This window comes from Neopsephotus bourkii, unplaced genomic scaffold (assembly GCF_033783945.1).
Source record: "Neopsephotus bourkii isolate Nb327-2 ecotype Australia unplaced genomic scaffold, CSIRO-AGI_Nbou_v1 NB_1768, whole genome shotgun sequence".
Lineage (NCBI taxonomy): Eukaryota > Metazoa > Chordata > Aves > Psittaciformes > Psittacidae > Neopsephotus > Neopsephotus bourkii.
In genome coordinates this window covers 12,516,336-12,535,349 of record NW_026902242.1, presented here as the reverse complement: position 1 = coordinate 12,535,349, position 19,014 = coordinate 12,516,336, and the positions used below count along the sequence as shown (strand labels likewise).

Here is a 19,014-nt window from a genome sequence, read left to right as displayed (position 1 = left end):
CAGATATATGGCACAGGCATGCACCTTTACACATATTATTTGGGGATGAGGGAAAACTTATATATCACTTTCAAGAGACGTAGTGCAATAGTCTCTCACCGTCATCAGGGACCAAATAAAAAAATATATATAATTTTAAATATATATGCTTCATTATAATTTATTTTTTCCAAGAAAGAGTGATATGAATAAAGAAATCCTTCATACTCTATCCAAAACTCATTAAAACCAAAAGATTTCTTTAAGGTGAAGATGTATGTGATTCTGCATTCATTATAGACATTGTAAGTCTATCTCAAGATTAAATAAGTTGCTGCAGTAGCAACATTGATCATCTTTCCTTCGCTTATGGCAGTACATAATTTTAAATCATATGTTGACAGAGTCAGCTTGGCCCACATTTCTCCAGAACTGTTGGCCAATGTTTATAAATGCTATCACTAAGATGCCTAAACCACTCAATTTACTATACAGGCTCACTATTATATTTACATCCTCAAGTGTGGACAGTGCTTTGTAACATGAAGCTTTTCGCAGCTATAGTCCATTAAGCACACCTTCTCAACTCATCCACATACAGTGGAATCCAAAAGCTGGCAGTCCTGTTCTTGTATCTCACAGGGACTCAAACAACTTCAGTTATTTCATGCTACGTTGGTTTAAATGGAGACTACATTTGACATGATCATGTTTTCTAGAATTTCAGATTTGCTGAAGTTAAGCACAGCATGGATTGTTCTTACTTAGCACTAAAGTATCAGCTGCCCATTGACAACACCTATGCTTTAGCACTGAGAACAAGGAAGAAATTTAAGTCACTTTTTTCATAGTTTTTATTTTCTTTGCTCAGCTACACTATTTACACTATACACTTTAATGCACAACCAGTTCCTTCAGATTAACTTGTAGCAGTTTACAGGTTACAAAAGACAAGCATCCCTCAGAATACTTAAAGAATTATGACTCTACATTTTGGAACAAGGGTATGCATTACTAACCTCAACTTAACAAATGATGAAACTGAGGTCTGGAGAAATGAAAATGACTTAACAAGTCACACCATGGGTTTCTGAGACAGGCTAGACTGCAGCTGACATCTGTGTCTTAGATCTTATTCTAGAAGCTTGACTATGCTCTGCATTTAATGCTTTTTTCCACTTACATGTCTTAACTCACAAGCATCCAGAAACAGTTCAGAGGCTAATACTATCTTAAATATTCTAGCCACAGCTTCTGCAATATATATGATAACCTGGAAAGGCTATAGTAGCCATACATTTTTGTACCATCTTAGATGAGGCTCTGTATTGTACTGTATTTCCCCAAGTGTAAAATCTTTCAGTTCATATAGGACATAGATGCTTCATTTAATGAACTACTATTTCCTTACATGATTCCTTACAAGCTTCATTGTATGGCTTCATTTTTCTATTAGACAGCTAGTTTGATTATTTCTCTCTTTGTCAGGAAAAGAATGTATTTCAAAAGGAAATTAAAAATATTGCTCCATGGAGTCCACATTTTTGCAACAACAAAAAATGTCGTTCACACACAACAAAAGATACCTCTAGAGCTCTGCACAGGGCAGTGGGATTATGAATGAAGAATAGACAGATTGTAAGAGAAGTCTTTGAAATCAGAGAATAGAAAGCTAAGCTTGCAGGCTAGCTGAGAAAGCACTGGCACAGAGGGAATAACTGAAAGAAAAGTACTGCAAAGTAGTGGTAGAAAAGAAAAGAAGTGGATTCTGTTAGCTATACAACACTATGGATAATACAAGCTGGCACTAAAATGCTCACAGCTAATTTAAAAAATCCTGGCACTATAGCCCCCAGACTGCTTTACTTGGAAGGGAAAGAAGCCTGGAAATAGATAAAGTGCAGTGACAGTTACCGAAACACCAGTAGAACAAGATCTGTTTGCAAGTGTATGGATAGCCTGGAAATGCATCAGGAGACACAGTGCAAGAGTCTGAGAGAATCACAGCACAAAAATCTGAGTAAAGCCGCAGAGGAATAAAGCAGCTACCACAACTGAATGTTATTTTAATTTTGATATTTACAGGAGGAAGTCAGACTTCTACCACTTTAAAACTTACTACCATCTTTTGTACAGAAGTGCTTCAGAGCCTAACCTGAGCTTTGAAGAGAGCAAATTATTCCCCCCAGAATGTATTGGATGTTCTGCACTTCACAGCTTGCCTGAAAGAAACAACTACTTCATTTCTAGTTATATACAATTAAAGATGATTAAATGTGAACACTGGACATCCCCACAAAATGCAGAAAACAACAAAGGTCTGGTACAATCACTGTCTCCCAGAGAGTGCTGGCAGTCAGAGCCACAGCAGCCAGCTCAAAGGGCATATCTGTCCCAGGCAGGTCACAGACATCCATTCCAGCCCTATCTAAACTGTTACATTCCTGTAACACGTTGTTGCTAGGGTTTGAAAGGAGTTCACCCACAGCCATGAAAAGCTGAACTCATACCAGCAGGCCTTGCCCAGCACCTGGCATTTTCCTTCGATGCTTTTCACTCCTCTGCTGTCTCGGGTGCCATCTCTGCAGCCACCCCTGCGGTACTCACCCCAGGGCTGGCAGCACCAGAGGAACAGCCATACAGAACGGGAATGACAAAAGGGCAAGACACAGGGCAAGTCTGTGCTACAAAACACAGGGCAATGCAGAGACAATCAAGCTAAACTCTGAGCAAGATAGTTAAATGAGTATGAAGAGAACTCAAGTCACAACAGCAGACAGTTCACTGTGGGCTAATTTGCCCTACCTTCATGGTGGGCCAAATGTATGCTTATGAATATTAACTCTTGAAACTAGATCAGGAATGTAAACAGGGGACAGAACATTTTCATGGCCTGCTGTTCTCCTTTCCTTGCTCCCAGCATCGTACAGTATATACCACAACACAGCTGCACAGCAAAAGAAAGCAGGATAATTTTCATGTGCTATATACAATACATTCACAATTTCAGTCTGGAGACTGCCTACTTGTTTAATGCATACACACTCCCAGGGAGGTGGGCAGCTCTGCAGATAGGTCACTGGAGTCAGAAAAAGAGAGCTTGATTCCTGATACTGGGAACATTTTGAAGTCACTTCATCCTGCTTCCTCCCCCACATTTCTTCTGCCTTATCTCATTATATATGCAATGTTTCTAATCCACTCACTGTCAATTTCTTCTTCAGTACCTGAATGTATAAATGTAAATTCACCAAATTAAAACTGAAATTAAAGGGAGCGGTTCCAATATACCGTGCCACTGAGAGATGGACTTTCTTTAGAACTTGTCTCTGCATGGCAGTTTTGGAGCTTTAAGTCTCAGTATGTCACTATACTGATGTGAGTGAATACAGAATGACTAGCAAATATCTTTTGCATACTATGTAAGAAAGACTCATCAGACCAGAATCAACATCTCTTGCCTTATCTGCAGTTATAACCTACATACCACATCACCAATCCAGCTACCTGCTTCCTATGTCTGTGCAGGTCTAAGTGAGCAGGTAAACAAGATTACGTTTGGTTTAAATCAGTAGCTAATTCTAGTCCAGAAACCATGTAGCTATGCTAGTGTGCTGCTGTGCTCTGATTAACATGTGTCTTGCTGGTGGCTTAGGCACAACATCATAATGAAACTGGATGCCTTCCACCTTAGAAGTGACTCACATCTGGCCAGCCCAGGAAATGAGCAGGACTGCCTCCACCTCTATGCATACACAAATTCTCTCCGTTGATTTTCAATAAAGTATTGGTACTGTGCAAGATGTGAAAAGCGGGCAATTTGTTTCAAATTATTAAAAGGTCCCTGAGTGCAGGACTCTGAGATATGTATTTCAGAAAGCCTCAAATGCACTAAAAAAAAAAAAAAATAATAAAAAAAATAATATGACAGTCGTAATCAGAACCTGCAGTGTGAACCCCATAAGAAGAAATCAGAGGCATTCCTCTTACGCCTTCACTTCACTTTCATCTACCTTAATACCTACCCCCCTGCCAGTTGAATTCCCCTAGTGCTAGTTTTGGCTGGGACAGCATTAATTTTCTTCATAGTACCTGGTATGGGGCTAAGCTTTGGATTTCACTAAAAATAGTCTTGATAATACAGAATCATGCTCACCATACATAGCTGGGGAAAGGAGGAAGGGGAGGGAGCCTTTGGAGTTATGGTATTTTCCCAAGTAAAACGTGATGGAGCTCTGTTTTCCCAGAGACAGATGAACACCTGCCTGCCAATGGGAAGTAGCAAGTGAATGTCGTGTTTTGGTTGTGCTTCACTAACTAAACTGTCTTTATCTCAACCAATGTGTTTTCTCACTTTTATTTTTCTGATTCTCTCCCCCATCCCACTGTGGAGGGAGTGAGTGAGCGGCTGTGTGGTCCTCAGTTGCCAGCTGGAGTTAAAACACAAGTCCTTTTTTGGCACTCAACATGGGCCTCAAAGGGTTTGAGGTAATAAGAGATTTGATTGGAATGTGCTGGATCAAATTCATAGCTGTTATTGCTGTTTAGGTATTATTGGACAGGCTCTTGTGCTTGCTATGGAGCTTATTTGCCTCACACTGCCCCAGTCAAAACCAGCACAGTGTGCCTGCTGAAGCTTGGTACTTTTAACTTGGAAAATAAAAAAAGCCACACCCAGAACTATCAAACAATTATTTAGTTTCCTGAAATAAAGGAAGTGGCTCAGAAGTGGGTGAAAGCTGTCAAATTGCTAATATTTCTGTGGAGAGCTGGGGAGGAAGATGAATTAATGATCTAATGGAAAAAAATACTGTTTGTCCTGCAAGCATTACTCTTTCTTTTTTCCTAAATGGAGGCAAGAAGGTTTTAATGAGTTCAGGTGTTGTTGCGTTTTTTTCTGGGAGGTGGGCAGGGTCTTGGGTTGGTTTTCTTTGGTGTTGGGTTGGGTTTTTTTTAATTGAGTTCTTTAGAGGTGGGGTTTTTTCATTTGGGTTGTTTGGGGGTTTGTTGGATTGTTTTTATAGACAGGCATAGATGTGTTGTATCAGGTATGTCGGGATAAGTTTTTTAATTGGGAGATCAGCTCAGATATTAGAAAGCATTCTGTTATCAATCTTATACTAAAGATTTTAAGAAGTGCATATTTGACAACTGAAGATTTATTAAAGCTAGCTATTCCATGTATGTAGAGATGAAAGACTTAACAAACAGTACACAAAACATCGATGAATTTAATGGGATGTCTCAGCAATGCAAATATTTAGAAGGACAGGCAGAACTCCAAATTTCATATTTACTGGTACCATATATTGGTATGTATAGGTACATCCACAAAAAATATTACTTCTGTATTTCTTACCAGGATAATCAGCTGGACACATGCCTTTTACTTGGGAGATTTACGTAGTGAACAGGCCTGTGTGCAGGCTCTAGATATTCCTAACTTTTCTGTTGTTGCTTAAATTTAGTTTGATGCTGTGAAAAGTGGTTTGGTGGTTACAGGAAATCAGAGATGTTTTATAGGATGTCTGTGCATGTGGTAGATGCCAGGCACTCTTAAAATTTCTCCTGCTAGGTCCTCAAAATCGCTAGGTACAATAGGCTGTTGAAGAATAATAATAACAGCAATAACTAAAGTCCCAAAGCTCACCCAACACTTACTAACAAGCGCCTGAAAATTGTTCTTGCCATAAAACCACAGCACCTTTTCCAAATGCTGCTCCACAATTAACAAACCCCTCCCTAGAAGACCAGTAACCTATAGCTATGAGGCAGAGTAATCTACACTGCAAAGATGAAATATAAAGGTTCTGGCACCCTGACAGGAGAATCAATCTCTGTGCCAAAATACATGGTGAAAACAAGGGTGTGAAATTGAGTACTTGATACTACAGTGTGAAACAGTTTATTGCTTTAACCATGCTAGACAAGAGTTAAAATGTTAATTCTTTGAGGCTCTTCAGTTTAGTAGAAGCATATAGAGAGGAACTGGCTAAAGCTAAATCACTGTGTGCGGACGGAGAAAATAACTATTACTTGGAATAAAATACTGCTACCCCTCTGTCTTTCGGCCCTCTCTGTTAGCTAACACATCAACTGACTGTGGAGTTGGCTAAGAGAGCAGACAGTAACCTGCCCTTTCTGGAGAACAGGGAGCAGTGGGAAGTCTCAGAAAGACTGATAAAATGGAAAGTAGGACGGCAGATTAAAAAAAGAAGGAAAAAAATTAAAGGAAAAAAATGAGGGCAGGAAAAGCAAGGGATTTTTTTCTTTTCCTCTACAGTACAGCATTCGCTTGTTTTCTTACAGTATCCAACAGCTACCAACCAGATTTACTCAGTGCTGCCTCTCTTCAGAGACTTGGAGGACAAGAGAACTAATGCTTGTGCTTCAAATATTCTTCTTAGCTGGTTATCAAATAAAGACAGACCATTTTCTTGCTTACATCAGTATAAACCTGGAGTTACTATAGTGACGTGATGATAGAAGCACTCATAAATTCAATTTATGTAAAAAAAGGTTTCAGCCCTGCATATAATCTGCTGGCATTTCAGAATATATGTTTAAAGCCACTTTTTAGGGTGAACATTACTTTAGAGAAAAGCTTTTGTGTCTGCCTCAACTATCCCAAATTATATTCACTACCAAAACTGATGAAAGGTACATATACATAGAATGCTGCATGTTCTAAAAAAAAGATTTTCTTAAATGTAATCCTTTTTTGTCTTTATATAAAGTGTTACCTCAAAATTAATTGCTTTTCTTGCTACTCACGTTATCTGTTACGCCTAACATGTTTTGCAAGATCAACCTCTTCAGCTCTATCAGAAAGAGTGACAAATTCACCTGCAGTGAGGTAACTGAGCAGACAATTAAAAACTTTGAAGGCTCTTTAAGAAGTGGATTTTATAAAATAGATAAATTTATTTTGAAAAAATAATAAAAACCCCAACTATAGAGATTAATTTACAATGTTTAGATTTTTTTTACTAACCCCACTTCAGTAAATATCAAAATTTGAGGAACTGTAACCAGATTCTGAGATCAGGGAGTGGCTAAAATGGAAGGGAAGATTTTATTCTTAAAGATTTAAACACTGAAAACAAAGTACTGCATCATGAGGTCAAACCAAACATAAAGACTGTATTGAACAGGTTCCTAAGTGATCTATATGTATTCTTTTTCAAATACAACTACAAATCTTTTTCTTTCTAAATGGTTCGTATAGCTCTCATGTATGACCACGCGGAAGGCATTTTAGCCTTGTACATTATGCGTCAATCTTCTGAGTTCTGACACCGTTGCATACAATTGCATTCTAGTTTCTGAAAAATTTTGCTATTCCTCCACTTTGCAAAGCTTTCATTTGTTTTACTTCTACAGAGGACATTCAGAGATCAAAAGGTGAGAAAGAAATATTAATTTCTACCTACCTTTGACAAAAGCATCCTGTCTCAGAAATGCAACACCAAATGCTAAGAGTTTAAGCCACAAAAACATGGTTATTTCTGGAAATCAGGCGTATCCTTATGAAACAGCATGTGTGTCTCTCTGGAAAGCAAAATAAGTGTTATCTGTCTGCAAAAGAATTTCTCTGCAAAACTTGAACCAAAAAGGAGAATAAACTAGGCACCTACACTGCACTGCCTGCTTATCTGTGAAGGAGTTGCTTCCTCTGTTACCCCGAACTAACCACTCACAAACTCACTATGCAGTTTAGTGATGTCAGAGACAATTACTTCTTCAAAAAAAAAAAAAAAATTCTTTTAGTTCCAGGAAGTCAAGAGGGTTTTTCTTAAGTTGCTGCAGTAATGCTCAGCTTCCTTAATTCAAAAAAACACAGGGTTTTTTCAGCTTTTTCTTTCTACTGAGGAGCTAAACAAGATTTGGCAAAGATCTGGATTTAAAAACAGTCTTTGTATTCACTTTTTTATTACACATGTTCACTGAGCACCTATGTTTTGGAAGCTAACTAATGTTCTATGTTATGGATGCTTCTTAAGATTTCTGTTGAGAGAAAGAGAAACCCAAACCGTCGGTCAACAAAATCCTTACACTAGCAACAAGGCCTTCATAAAAAGATACATCATCGAGTGAAGTGACTGCTGATTCAATGAAACCCCTCTAAATATGGGATATGTTTCTGAATCTTTCTGCAAGGATGCATGCAAACCTACGTGTAAGAGTAATACACAACAAACGGATAGAGGCAGTTTAGTCCCATTTACTGTAATGTTCAGTTCCTAATTAGATAGCTCAGTGCAATTCTTTACCATGATAGTGTCAGAAGATTGTGGTCCCTTTTCTGGAGTCAACGAAAGGTACACCAAAGACATTTTCTCTCACTGCATGACCTGAGATGATACTCAACAACTTGATGATGCCTGTCTGTTGTACAGTGTATTACAAATGGAATAAACATTTGGATTGTCTCTCATATTGGAGGTTTCAAAGATTTTAAAAGAACAAGTAGAATCCTGCCACAAGACAAACAAAGGGGAAGAGAATATACTTGTGCTTATTCTTCATATCATAAGTCCTTCCTAAAAGGAAGAATTCCTAAGCATCACATAGGAAAACATTGAACAAATTCACATAATAATTCACAGATGACATAAGAGAATCAATCTCCTCATAAGATTAAACCCAGCTTTCTACACATGCAACTTTGAGTCAAGCCTTACAACACAGGCCAAAATCTTAGCTTATCTTTCTAAGCAATATGTATCTATGCAAAATAGCTGTAATAATAATTATGCTGTAAATGTGCTCAAAACAAAACTGTCATAGAGATACCACCCTGACGCTCCAGAGACCCCAACTTTCATATACAATAATTTCATCATCCTGGAGTTGTCACAAATTGAATTTGGACTGTAGCCATAAATTTTCTGCAGCACTGACATCTTAGTCCCTGTTACCCTATGCAAAACCAGGATAACAGAAGGGCTGAAGTGTGCCATCTGTTGAATAGCTTGCAACACTTATCCTGTGGAGAATTTCACTTAAAGGCTCTCAACAAGAACCAAGCTCCAACAAGAATCAGGAGCCATTTCCACCTGATCTTCCCCAGTCCTCAAAACTGCTGTGGACCTGGCCTAAGAAGGAGGAGGAAATATATATGTTTCAAAAAACACTTTCTTAAGATTCCTCCCCCAGTAATGACCCTTTGAAAGCAGGTAATTATCAACTACATACATAAAGCTGAAATTTACACAAAAGAAAGTTCAGATTCAAGCAAAAAGCACAGAATGAAAGGGAATTAGTGTACTCTGCTAGCATTTGCATTAGATCATACGTCACAGGATATAAAGCTGTGTATACGGCAGGCCTTCAGAATCTCAGCTCTACTGGTTAATGAAGGAGGGCAGTTTAGTTCCTCTCAGCCACAGGGAAGGTCAGAAAGCAGTTGTTACAGACTTGCTGAGTGGAAAACATGCTCCATAAAAGCAGTTGGACAAGAAAGAGAAGACTGTTTAAAGGGGAAATTCCTACAGTGCACTCTACACATCATTTTTGCCTGATGCTTTATGAGAGATAGTGCAGAAGGATGAGCTCAGTTTTGGGGTTTATCCTTCAGAAGAAGACTGCAGTTTATGTTTGGAAGAAGACTTTGTGTGTTCTAATAGCCTTAAAAACATTCATGATTAATTCTGGGTAAGCCATAAATAGGAAATGATATATGGGGTGTAAATACACTGGTCTTACCATAATCTATTGATTTATCAAAAGCTGCAGACTGAACCTCCACTTCTCGAGGAGTGGGAGGGAATTAATTCATTCTATTGCAGATTAAGCAATGGGCTTTTAAAATAAACCCTTTTTCAGGACACAGCCTTAATCTTTCATCAACCAAATAATTATGTCAGTGCTAACTATAGTGGTATATCTCCCCTGTGCTGGAAAGAAGCAAAACCAGAACCAGCAATTTGTACTGTTAAGGATTTCTAAAATGGCATTAGAAAAAAGTGTAAATACTTAAATTATCCATCTCTTTGGAAGTCTCACTCTTTTGTAAGTTATGAAAAGAGCTAAAACACCCCAAACCAAGAAGCAAAACAAAACAAAACAAAAAAGCAACCCACCTGCAAGAAGGTTAAATCTTGTTCCATTTAACTATCTTGCAATACAGTCATTTGTTAAATTACCATAAATGTCTCCATATTCTGTGTAGTTAAATTCCAGCTCAAAGGGTAATTATATCACAACTGCAATAAAATTTAAAAAATACGAAGTGCAAATAACAATCAGTTTCCCTCTCAATTTACGTGTGAAGCCATTGGAAGATATCACAAATATATGCCTCCTGCTTCATACCAAAACTTTGCATATATCAGTATGAAGCAATTCAAACAATTTTACTCAAAAATACACTGAAATAATAATAGAAAATAGATTAATATTATATAGATTTAAAGTGGTTTAAGACATAGATGTTTGTTATATGGCACTAATTATCCCATTTGAAAATACTTCTCTGCTGAAGCTATTATATATTTGCAGATAAATTAACCACCCAGATCTAGTTTAAAACTTTAAAACAAAGAAAATGGAAAGGCAAGCAACATATGAAACAAACTCACAAGAACTAACAGAAACATAAAACAAGTTGCATTTCAGAACCAGTAATCTAGCTAATATTTTACAGGGATATATGCAGGCTATACTCTGCTTCAGCACCTAAAATACATCACAACTGGCTTTGATTGACAGTTGCCAAAACCAGCTTGGCTTTACTGTGAGAGTGAAATTAAGTCACAAAGAAATATACTATTAGAGTCTGTATATTCAGATACTCTGTCCTTGCAATAGATTTCTGAAACAGATGATATAAGGAGGGAGAAAAATCAAATTATTCTATGGAAAGATGCAATGAAAATTCTGGTTTTTATTTGCATTGATTTACATGACACATATGTTCCACGTGACATATGCTGCTAATGACACCACAGCATTAGAGCAAGGAGTTGTGATCCCCAAAACAATACACACACCTATCCTCCTGCACAGCCTCTCATAACATCAGGCAAAAATGTTGCAGTTACTCAGTGACTGACAGTGTAAAAACTCTGCCCAGATCACAAACAATCTTGGAGCTTGCTGAGAGAGACCAGGACCTCTGATAGCCTCCACAATCACTACCACCTTCATTTCTACCAGGAGGTGTGTCTGTGGCTTGGTTTTGTAAGTTGTGCTGCACAAAGGCATCAGATTATAGAGTGCGCTGGGCATGTCATGATCCTCAAACACTACTACACAAAGCATGTCACGTTTTTATTTCTGAAGGCAGTTAGCAGTGGACCTGCTTGGCCAGGTCTTATGACACTGCGTAGGCAAAAGCAGAGCAGAGGAAGAGAAAATTCAGCTGAACATGCTTGATTCTGTGGTCAAGATTTCCTTTTGCAGAGTATTTCACCAACTTTCAAACAAAACCAAATGGACAGCCTGGGCTGTACTTACTCTTGCAGGAGCTCACAGGGAATGAAATCACCCATGAAGGTAATTGCATTTAAGTGGGAAACCTGCAAAAAGGGGCCACAGCCTTTTCAATACATCTAAGGGGAAGGAAGTGCAACAGCTGGAGTGTAAAAAGGTACCCACACAGGCTAGATAAACATAAGCACTTCCCCATAGCTACCTGCTCTACAATAGCTTTACTAAGAGGCAGTTTAGGGTGCGTGGCATCTTGCCTTTTTCAGTACAGACTCCTGTCTTCTTTCCTCTCTCCAAGCAACAATGACATCTGTGTCTGCCTAAGGCAAGGGGGAGGAAGGAGCACACATGACACCTCTGCCCCAGAACAACTCCATCATATGCTAATGAAGCTAAAAAAAATCCCTACTGTTCTTTGGGGAGAAGCCAAGGAGTTGGTTCCTATTTCAGAGAAGGGCAGAGAAAATTGGAGAATAGCCATAAAACCATCTGCCCTAGAGGCTGAGAAAGCATGGACTCTTCATCCTTACGAGCAACTCTGACACTCACCTTTTGTACCCCAGAGTGTTCCCTCTCTCTGCCTAGAACCACAGGAGTAGGAAGGAACAGACTGGAAAGATGAGGGAAAGGCAAGTGTAGCAGTAACCAGGGTATGCGCAGTAGTTTCATACAGCCACAAGCCAAATAAATGCATCCCAGCTTGGATTGTTGTGAATTGCCCCAAAAAGATTGGGCATCTGTCCTCAGGTATCAAACAACAGCCATGCTTACCCTGCACACTAACTCTTACTGGGCCTGTGCCACCCAAAACCTATCATTCCACTGTGTTCAATGCCATAGGAGCTGTTACTGAAAGTTGTCAATTTCATATGATTTCCACTACGAATACAGCCTGCATATATCCCTGTAAAATATTTATGCTCAGTTCCACCCTGTGTTCATTCCCCAAAGAGTTTAGTCAAATAACAATAGGGCACTCATACTCCTTATCCAACACAACTTCCAACTCCAGATTTTCAAAGTCAATATGGTGTCACTTTGGCATTTATCACAAAGAATTTTAACTGGACTGCACTCTGGGGGAGGAAAGAGGGGTTGTTTGGCTGGGTTTATTTGTTGTTGGTTTTGTCTTTAAATTCAGACAATGGTGTTCTCCACCAGTACTTAAACTTCATGATGTTTTATTTTAACGTGCTTACAAAACGTTGTATAGATTAGTTTTCTCAAGAAATGTATTCTTGAAAATTAATCTTTGGTCTCTTCTTGTCCAGGGGACTTGAAAGAACAAAGTATCAGAGCATGAAATAAAAAAAAAAAAAAAAAAATAATAATTTCTCTGCATATTCTGTACATCACTTGGACTTGAAATTATGCACACTTTCTTTGATTTGCATAATTTTCCTTGCATGGAAGTGAGCTCTTATGGCTCAGCTCAGTTATGCTGATATTCAGCATAGCTGCACATCAGAATTAAGCAGTTCTAAAGAATCTGAAGGCATACACCTTAGAAAACCCTAACAGACACAGGATAAATTCATCCCAAAGGCAACTCTGTTTAAATCAAGGAAACTACCTCCATAATGCATTTTATCCTGTAAAATTAATTTGACAGCCTTACTGTGAAAATATTATTCATGCTATAGAATATATGTTATAATACTCTTTTGCTGCTGTTGAATATTTGCTGAGGCATCTATTTTGCACGTACTTTTTCTGGTTTGTTTGCAATTGCCAAGAACTACTTCCTGAAGAAAGAAAACAGTTCTACTTAATTGTCAAATCAGATCAAATTATTTTAAGGTCAAGAGTAAACAATACAGCTTTTTGTGCAGGCATACTGCTATGCTGCTATCAACCCTCGGGCAATGATGATTTGACATCTTTGCTTCATAGGTTGCCTGTACGATCTAAGCTGTATCTCTTCAGGACAGGGATCATATTTTGGTATCCTTGAGGCACTATTCACTATCTGGCCCAAAATGAGCAATAAATCAATGATAAGCTCTCAGAAGTGCCACACACTTATTTCCTCCTTACACATAAAATCATTCCAGAGTAACACTGGGCAGTTATTCTGAAATGGGTGTTCTGGAACAGCTCTAACACACCCCTTTATAATTTTGTGCCCTTACATGGTGGCAGCACACCCATAAGCACAAACTCAGATTCATGCTGAACATCTTCTCTTCATGGTCCTGCATGAATGCTTGATGCCGAGAACAGCTCAGGATTTAGCTTTCTGTATGGCATTCAAAAATTGCACAATGAATGAGTTCATTTTACACTATGAAATGTCGAATAAACATTCTTACCCATTGTGTCTTTTCTTCCATTCTTTCCACCATCCACTTTAAAGGGGAAAATGAAAAGGAGAACATTATTTGAATACTTGTTGCCCATGGACCACTCCTTGTTGAACTCTCATTCAGAAGAGCCCTTAAACAATGGCATATTTTTCCTTCTTTTAGTCTGATATTCCTTTTTTTCAGTTTCATTTTTTCCTAGTGCCAACTTCTAGATTCTTATAGATACTAATATGACTTTGTCTCAGCAAATGAACAAACACAACTTTAAAAAGCAATGAAGTGAATGCCAGGCACGGAGCTGTGCTCTGCACAATCGCACTGAAACAGGACTACCACCTCAGAACAAGGTACTAAACAAGCTCCCTCTGCGTGGGATCTGCCCTATTACCTCTACCAAATCCACCCTGCCTTTAGCAAAACAGATTACTTGCTCACTCATTGCTTCCTACCAGTGAAGCTGTGTCTGCTAGTTAATTTTCCTGAACTATATGCAAAATCACACATGACTATATGACACCCTGCAGTAAATGCCATCTTACCTACACTATACAAAAGTCATAGTTGTGTCATGTTTGCAGAAGTCCTGAAAGAACTAGGGTCAAAGCAATAGTAATACCAGCCAACACAAAAGAGCCCACACAGAAAAAGAAGAAAATGCCAACAGAAACAATCTTTCCCGTAGTATTTCCATTTTGGTTACAAAATGGAACTCACATACTTCACTGCAGTTCACAGGACATTCCCTTATCTCTTGGATGTTTTTTCCTGTGTGCTCTATAGTATACTTAAAGACATGCCTGTTCATTCCACAGCTAGTGCCTGAAATAACAGGGTGTGGATTTTTTTTTCTATTTTTTCTTTTGTTTTATATAAAGCACAGCTTTAGCTGAAGCAAGCCATGACCACTGTCAATGTAGGCTTCTGAACCTTTATTTTGAACTACCTTTCCTCAATATATTTCTGAGCTAACTGCTGGTTAGTCTGTCTCTTAATGAGTAGATCAGCTTGCTTGCTGCAGGTTCTCTGGCCATTTTCAGTTTTTCCCCAGTAAGTATCTTATGTGACATTAACTTCTGTATTGTTTGCTTCTAACACAGTTTTCTGCTTCCACATGGTCTACTTCCCACCTAGGATGCCAGATTCATTGTCATACACAATTAGCTGTGGTCCGCAAGTCCTCCCAGTGTTTTGCTATCTGTCAGATGACAAGAATACTTGTGTTCGTTTTTCCAATTAGATACAGGATAACTTCATATTTGATATTCCTAACATCCAAATTATGATTATTTTTGCGACAGAAATATATTCCCACAGCTGATTGCAGTCATTATGACATGCAAGCACAAAAATGCCTTTGAGCAAGGTATTTACAAGCATAAACCACAAATATTTACCTAGAAGGCTGGTCTGCTTATAGCGATGCTGTCAGTCATCTTCTGATAGCACATCTCTTACCCTTCCCCACATTTTGACATGATTTTTCTCTCTGGGGATGTCTGAATGGGTTAGACAGAAGTCTCCAAAGAAAGCACATGGCAGGCATTACTTCTTCCTCAGTGGCTTGTCAAGAAACTATTGCCATAAAGCTACAAGAGTCCAGAAAATTTTTATAATCTTGACTCATAATACCCATCTTTTAATTTGAAACAGTTAACAAACCAGACTGATCCCACAGACTTACCTTGCACATCAGGGTCTTGCACATCTCTTTCCCTCAGTTTTCCTGCCTGTAAGCTCTTCAATTTATATGTTACACACATACACACTCTAAGCCATCTTTAAATGTTCATAATGCTGATACTCAGAAAAAGTCTGTCCAAAGATACACTGGCTGGCTTTGTTTATTCTTACACTATAAAAACAACAAGTAATTAGAACAGGCAGTAAATTCAAAGCTTCTTTACAGAAAAATAGTTAAAAGGAATATAATAAATCATACAAATATAAATAATATAAATAAAAGAGTAGAAGGAAATATTGAAAACCAGTTCACTATAAGCAGACGCAACCTCTTCTGAGAAGTTTATGTATCACCAAAACACTTCCGTAGCACTGAAAAATCCCAAGTGCCTACATCCTGGAACATACACTTTGAAATACGTTTTTAAAAGTATTGTCCTAGAAACATGTTCCATGAAGTCTTGTGAAAGTTCATGTACCTGCTTTATTTGCTCCATTGGTAGAAGTGATAACAGAATCTGATATTACCACCCGTCTTTCTTGACTGACGTAATAATTTTCACAATACCAGTAAGAAATGGGGGAAGAGGGGACAGAACAGAAGTAAAATATATGTGAGACGCAGTAGCATGGGAAAAGGTTACACACAGCCTATTAGATGTACTTCATGGAAAAAATATTTCAAATTGATTAGATGCCTGCCATAATAGTTACATTAAATCAAATTTAAAAAACTGTCAGCCTTCTCATTTTGTCTGCCTCGTCCAAGCTGATTTTATCCTTTTTTTGTCCTAAGACACAGAAAACTTTTACTGCAGATTAAAAACAATCATACAATCACAGAATAGTTAGGGTTGGAAAGGACTTTAAGTCATCAAGTTCCAACCCCCCTGCCACGGGCAGGGACACCTCGCTCTCAACCATATCACCCAAGGCCTCATCCAGCCTGGTCTTGAACACTGCCAGGAATGGAGCATTCACAACCTCCCTAGGAAACCTATTCCAGTGCCTCACCACCTTCACAGTACAGAACTTCCTCCTTATGTCCAATTTAAACTTCTCCTGTTTAAGTTTTAACTCGTTACCCCTTGTCCTATCACTACAGTCCCTAATGAATAGTCCATCCCCAGCATCCCTATAGGCCCCTTTCAGGTACTGGAAGGCTGCTATGAGGTCTCCACGCACCCTTCTCTTCTCCAGGCTGAACAGCCCCAACTTGCTCAGCCTGTCTTCATATGGGAGGTGCTCCAGTCCCCTGATCATCCTCGTGGCCCTTCTCTGGACTTGTTCCAACAGTTCCATGTCCTTTTTATGTTGAGGATACCAGAACTGCACACAATATTCCAAGTGAGGTCTCACAAGAGCAGAATAAAGGGGCAGGATCACCTCCTTCGACCTGCTGGTCACACTCCCTTTGATGCAGCCAGGATATGGTTGGCTTTCTGGGCTGCAAGCGCACACTAAAGCTGGCTTATGTTCATTTTCTTATCGACCAGCACCCCCAAGTCCTTCTCCATCAGGGCTGCTCTGAATCTCTTCTCTGCCCAGCCTGTAGCTGTGTCTGGGATTGCTCCGACCCAGGTGTAGGACCTTGCACTTGGCATGGTTAAACTTCATGAGATTGGCATCAGCCCACCTCACAAGCTTGTCAAGGTCCCTCTGGATGGCATTCCTTCCCTCCAGCGTATCAACCGAACCACACAGCTTGGTGTCGTCGGCAAACTTGCTGAGGGTGCACTCAATCCCACTGTCCATGTCACCAACAAAGATGTTAAACAAGACCGGTCCCAACACGGATCCCTGAGGGACACCACTCGTTACAGGTCTCCAGCTGGACATTGAGCCATTGACCACAACTCTTTGTGTGCGGCCATCCAGCCAGTTCTTTATCCACCGAGTGGTACACCTATCAAATTGATACCTCTCCAATTTAGAGACAAGGATGTCGTGCGGGACAGTGTTGAACGCTTTACACAAATCCAGGTAGATGACATCAACTGCTCTACCCCTGTCCATCAGTTCTGTAGCCCCATCATAGAAGGCCACCAAATTGGTCAGGCAGGATTTCCCCTTAGTGAAGCCATGCTGGCTGTCCCCAAGCACCTTGTTGATTTTCATGTGCCTTAGCATGCCTTCCAGGAGAATCTGCTCCGACATTTTGCCAGGCACAGAGGTGAGACTGACTGGTCTGTAATTCCCCAGGTTATCCATTTCCCCCTTCTTGAAAATGGGGGTTATATATGAAAGAGAAAAAACTGAAGACAACTGAAGACTAGATTATTCAATTAAAAAAAATCAAGACACTCAGGCTGTCTTTTTAGATAAATATTAATTTGACCTTTTCCAAACTTCTACTGTATTCAGAAAGTTCTGTGAAAATCACCCTACTTGGGTAGACAGGTGAAGGTCTGAGTGAGAAATGCAGAAGGTAAATCTGAGCAAAAGTTAGATTCAATTAAGCAAGAATTTCAATTTCATTTAAAGGATTAAAATGAGTTTTAGATAAAGTCATTTATGCAATTTCAAATGCTTCTCTATCACCTCTTGTTAATGGGCATAATTAAAGTCAGCAAACAGAGGTGCAGAAATATTAGAAATATGTGCTTTTAAAGTAACAGCCAGGTAAACAGTAGGCTCTTGTATGAAACAAACTGTGGCAAAATGCCAAGTAAATATCTGAGTGATTTAAAGACAGGTAAAAGAAAAGTCAGCACAGGGAAATTAAACACTCTGAAATAAAAAGATTTGTTTCATTATTTTTGTTTTATAGCTTATTACTATTTCACTGTAGGATATTTTGTAATAAATGCTTAAAGATATTTAGCACAAGTTGGTTATTTTAATTGTGTTAGAAAAGCTCAAGAAAAGTATTGCTGGGACCTTATAAACACATACAATTCATTTGCTGCATGCAACACAATAGAGTAGCCAAAAAATAGCCAGAAGAGGATGGCAGAAGGGAAAGCTTGTAATCTATCATGCTCAAACAGTCCATATTCCCAAAACACCTAGAATTCTCAGAGTATGTAACAACTGAATCACAACAGGGTGAAAACAGTATCAGATTCCTCTGGTTTAAGAAAAAAAAATCCTTTCACATAAAGAAATATCGCAATGTCACAATAGCTAATTTTATATGTGTTCAGGTGTACACTGCCAAAAATCTAATCTCTGTCAAAGAGGAAAAAAAAGAAAAGAAAAAAAAAAAAGGTCTGGTATTGCTATTATTTCTTCAGTTTGTGCTGAAAAGTGGTAAAAGGTTAGCAACCCAAATTTTGGCACAGCAAGAATAGCTCATTTTTTCCAATATCAAACTCAGGTCGACATAGTGAGGTAATGTGATGTGCTCTCCCCTCCCAAGATCAGCACACACATCCTCTTTCTGCCTTACAATAAGTGCTATTTCCTAGAGTCACTAAGTTAGGAAATATCACAGAAGATGAAACCCCATGCAACAATTATTTAGGAAGAGGCTCTGTGTGTCATCCACTCATAAGAGCATTTGCTTTAGAGTTTATGAAATTCTGGGTTAAAATATAAGGGCATCACTTAAAAATGGTTTTTATTTAAAAAAAAAAAAAAAAACCAAACAAAAACAAACAACAAAAAACCCCAG

General features: G+C 38.7%; 1 protein-coding gene across 11 annotated transcripts in view; it reads right to left on the bottom strand.

Annotated features, from left to right (window-relative positions):
- The window catches only part of PTPRC (protein tyrosine phosphatase receptor type C), a 74,067-nt gene extending 58,497 nt beyond the window's left edge, over window positions 1-15,570 (bottom strand). For 6 of the 11 annotated variants that reach the window (XM_061378950.1, XM_061378953.1, XM_061378949.1 and 3 more), the window contains exons 1-2: window positions 7,617-7,720; window positions 7,413-7,530 (exon numbers count right to left, since the gene is read on the bottom strand). In XM_061378950.1, the coding sequence (XP_061234934.1) occupies window positions 7,413-7,479 (67 nt within the window). In that variant the 5' untranslated portion in view covers window positions 7,480-7,530; window positions 7,617-7,720. Of the gene's footprint in view, window positions 1-7,412; window positions 7,531-7,616; window positions 7,738-13,724; window positions 13,761-15,112; window positions 15,305-15,399 lie in introns of those variants that run through there. The other 5 variants (XM_061378954.1, XM_061378956.1, XM_061378959.1 and 2 more) reach the window with 4 other exon arrangements.
- Window positions 15,571-19,014: the final 3,444 nt, after the last annotated feature.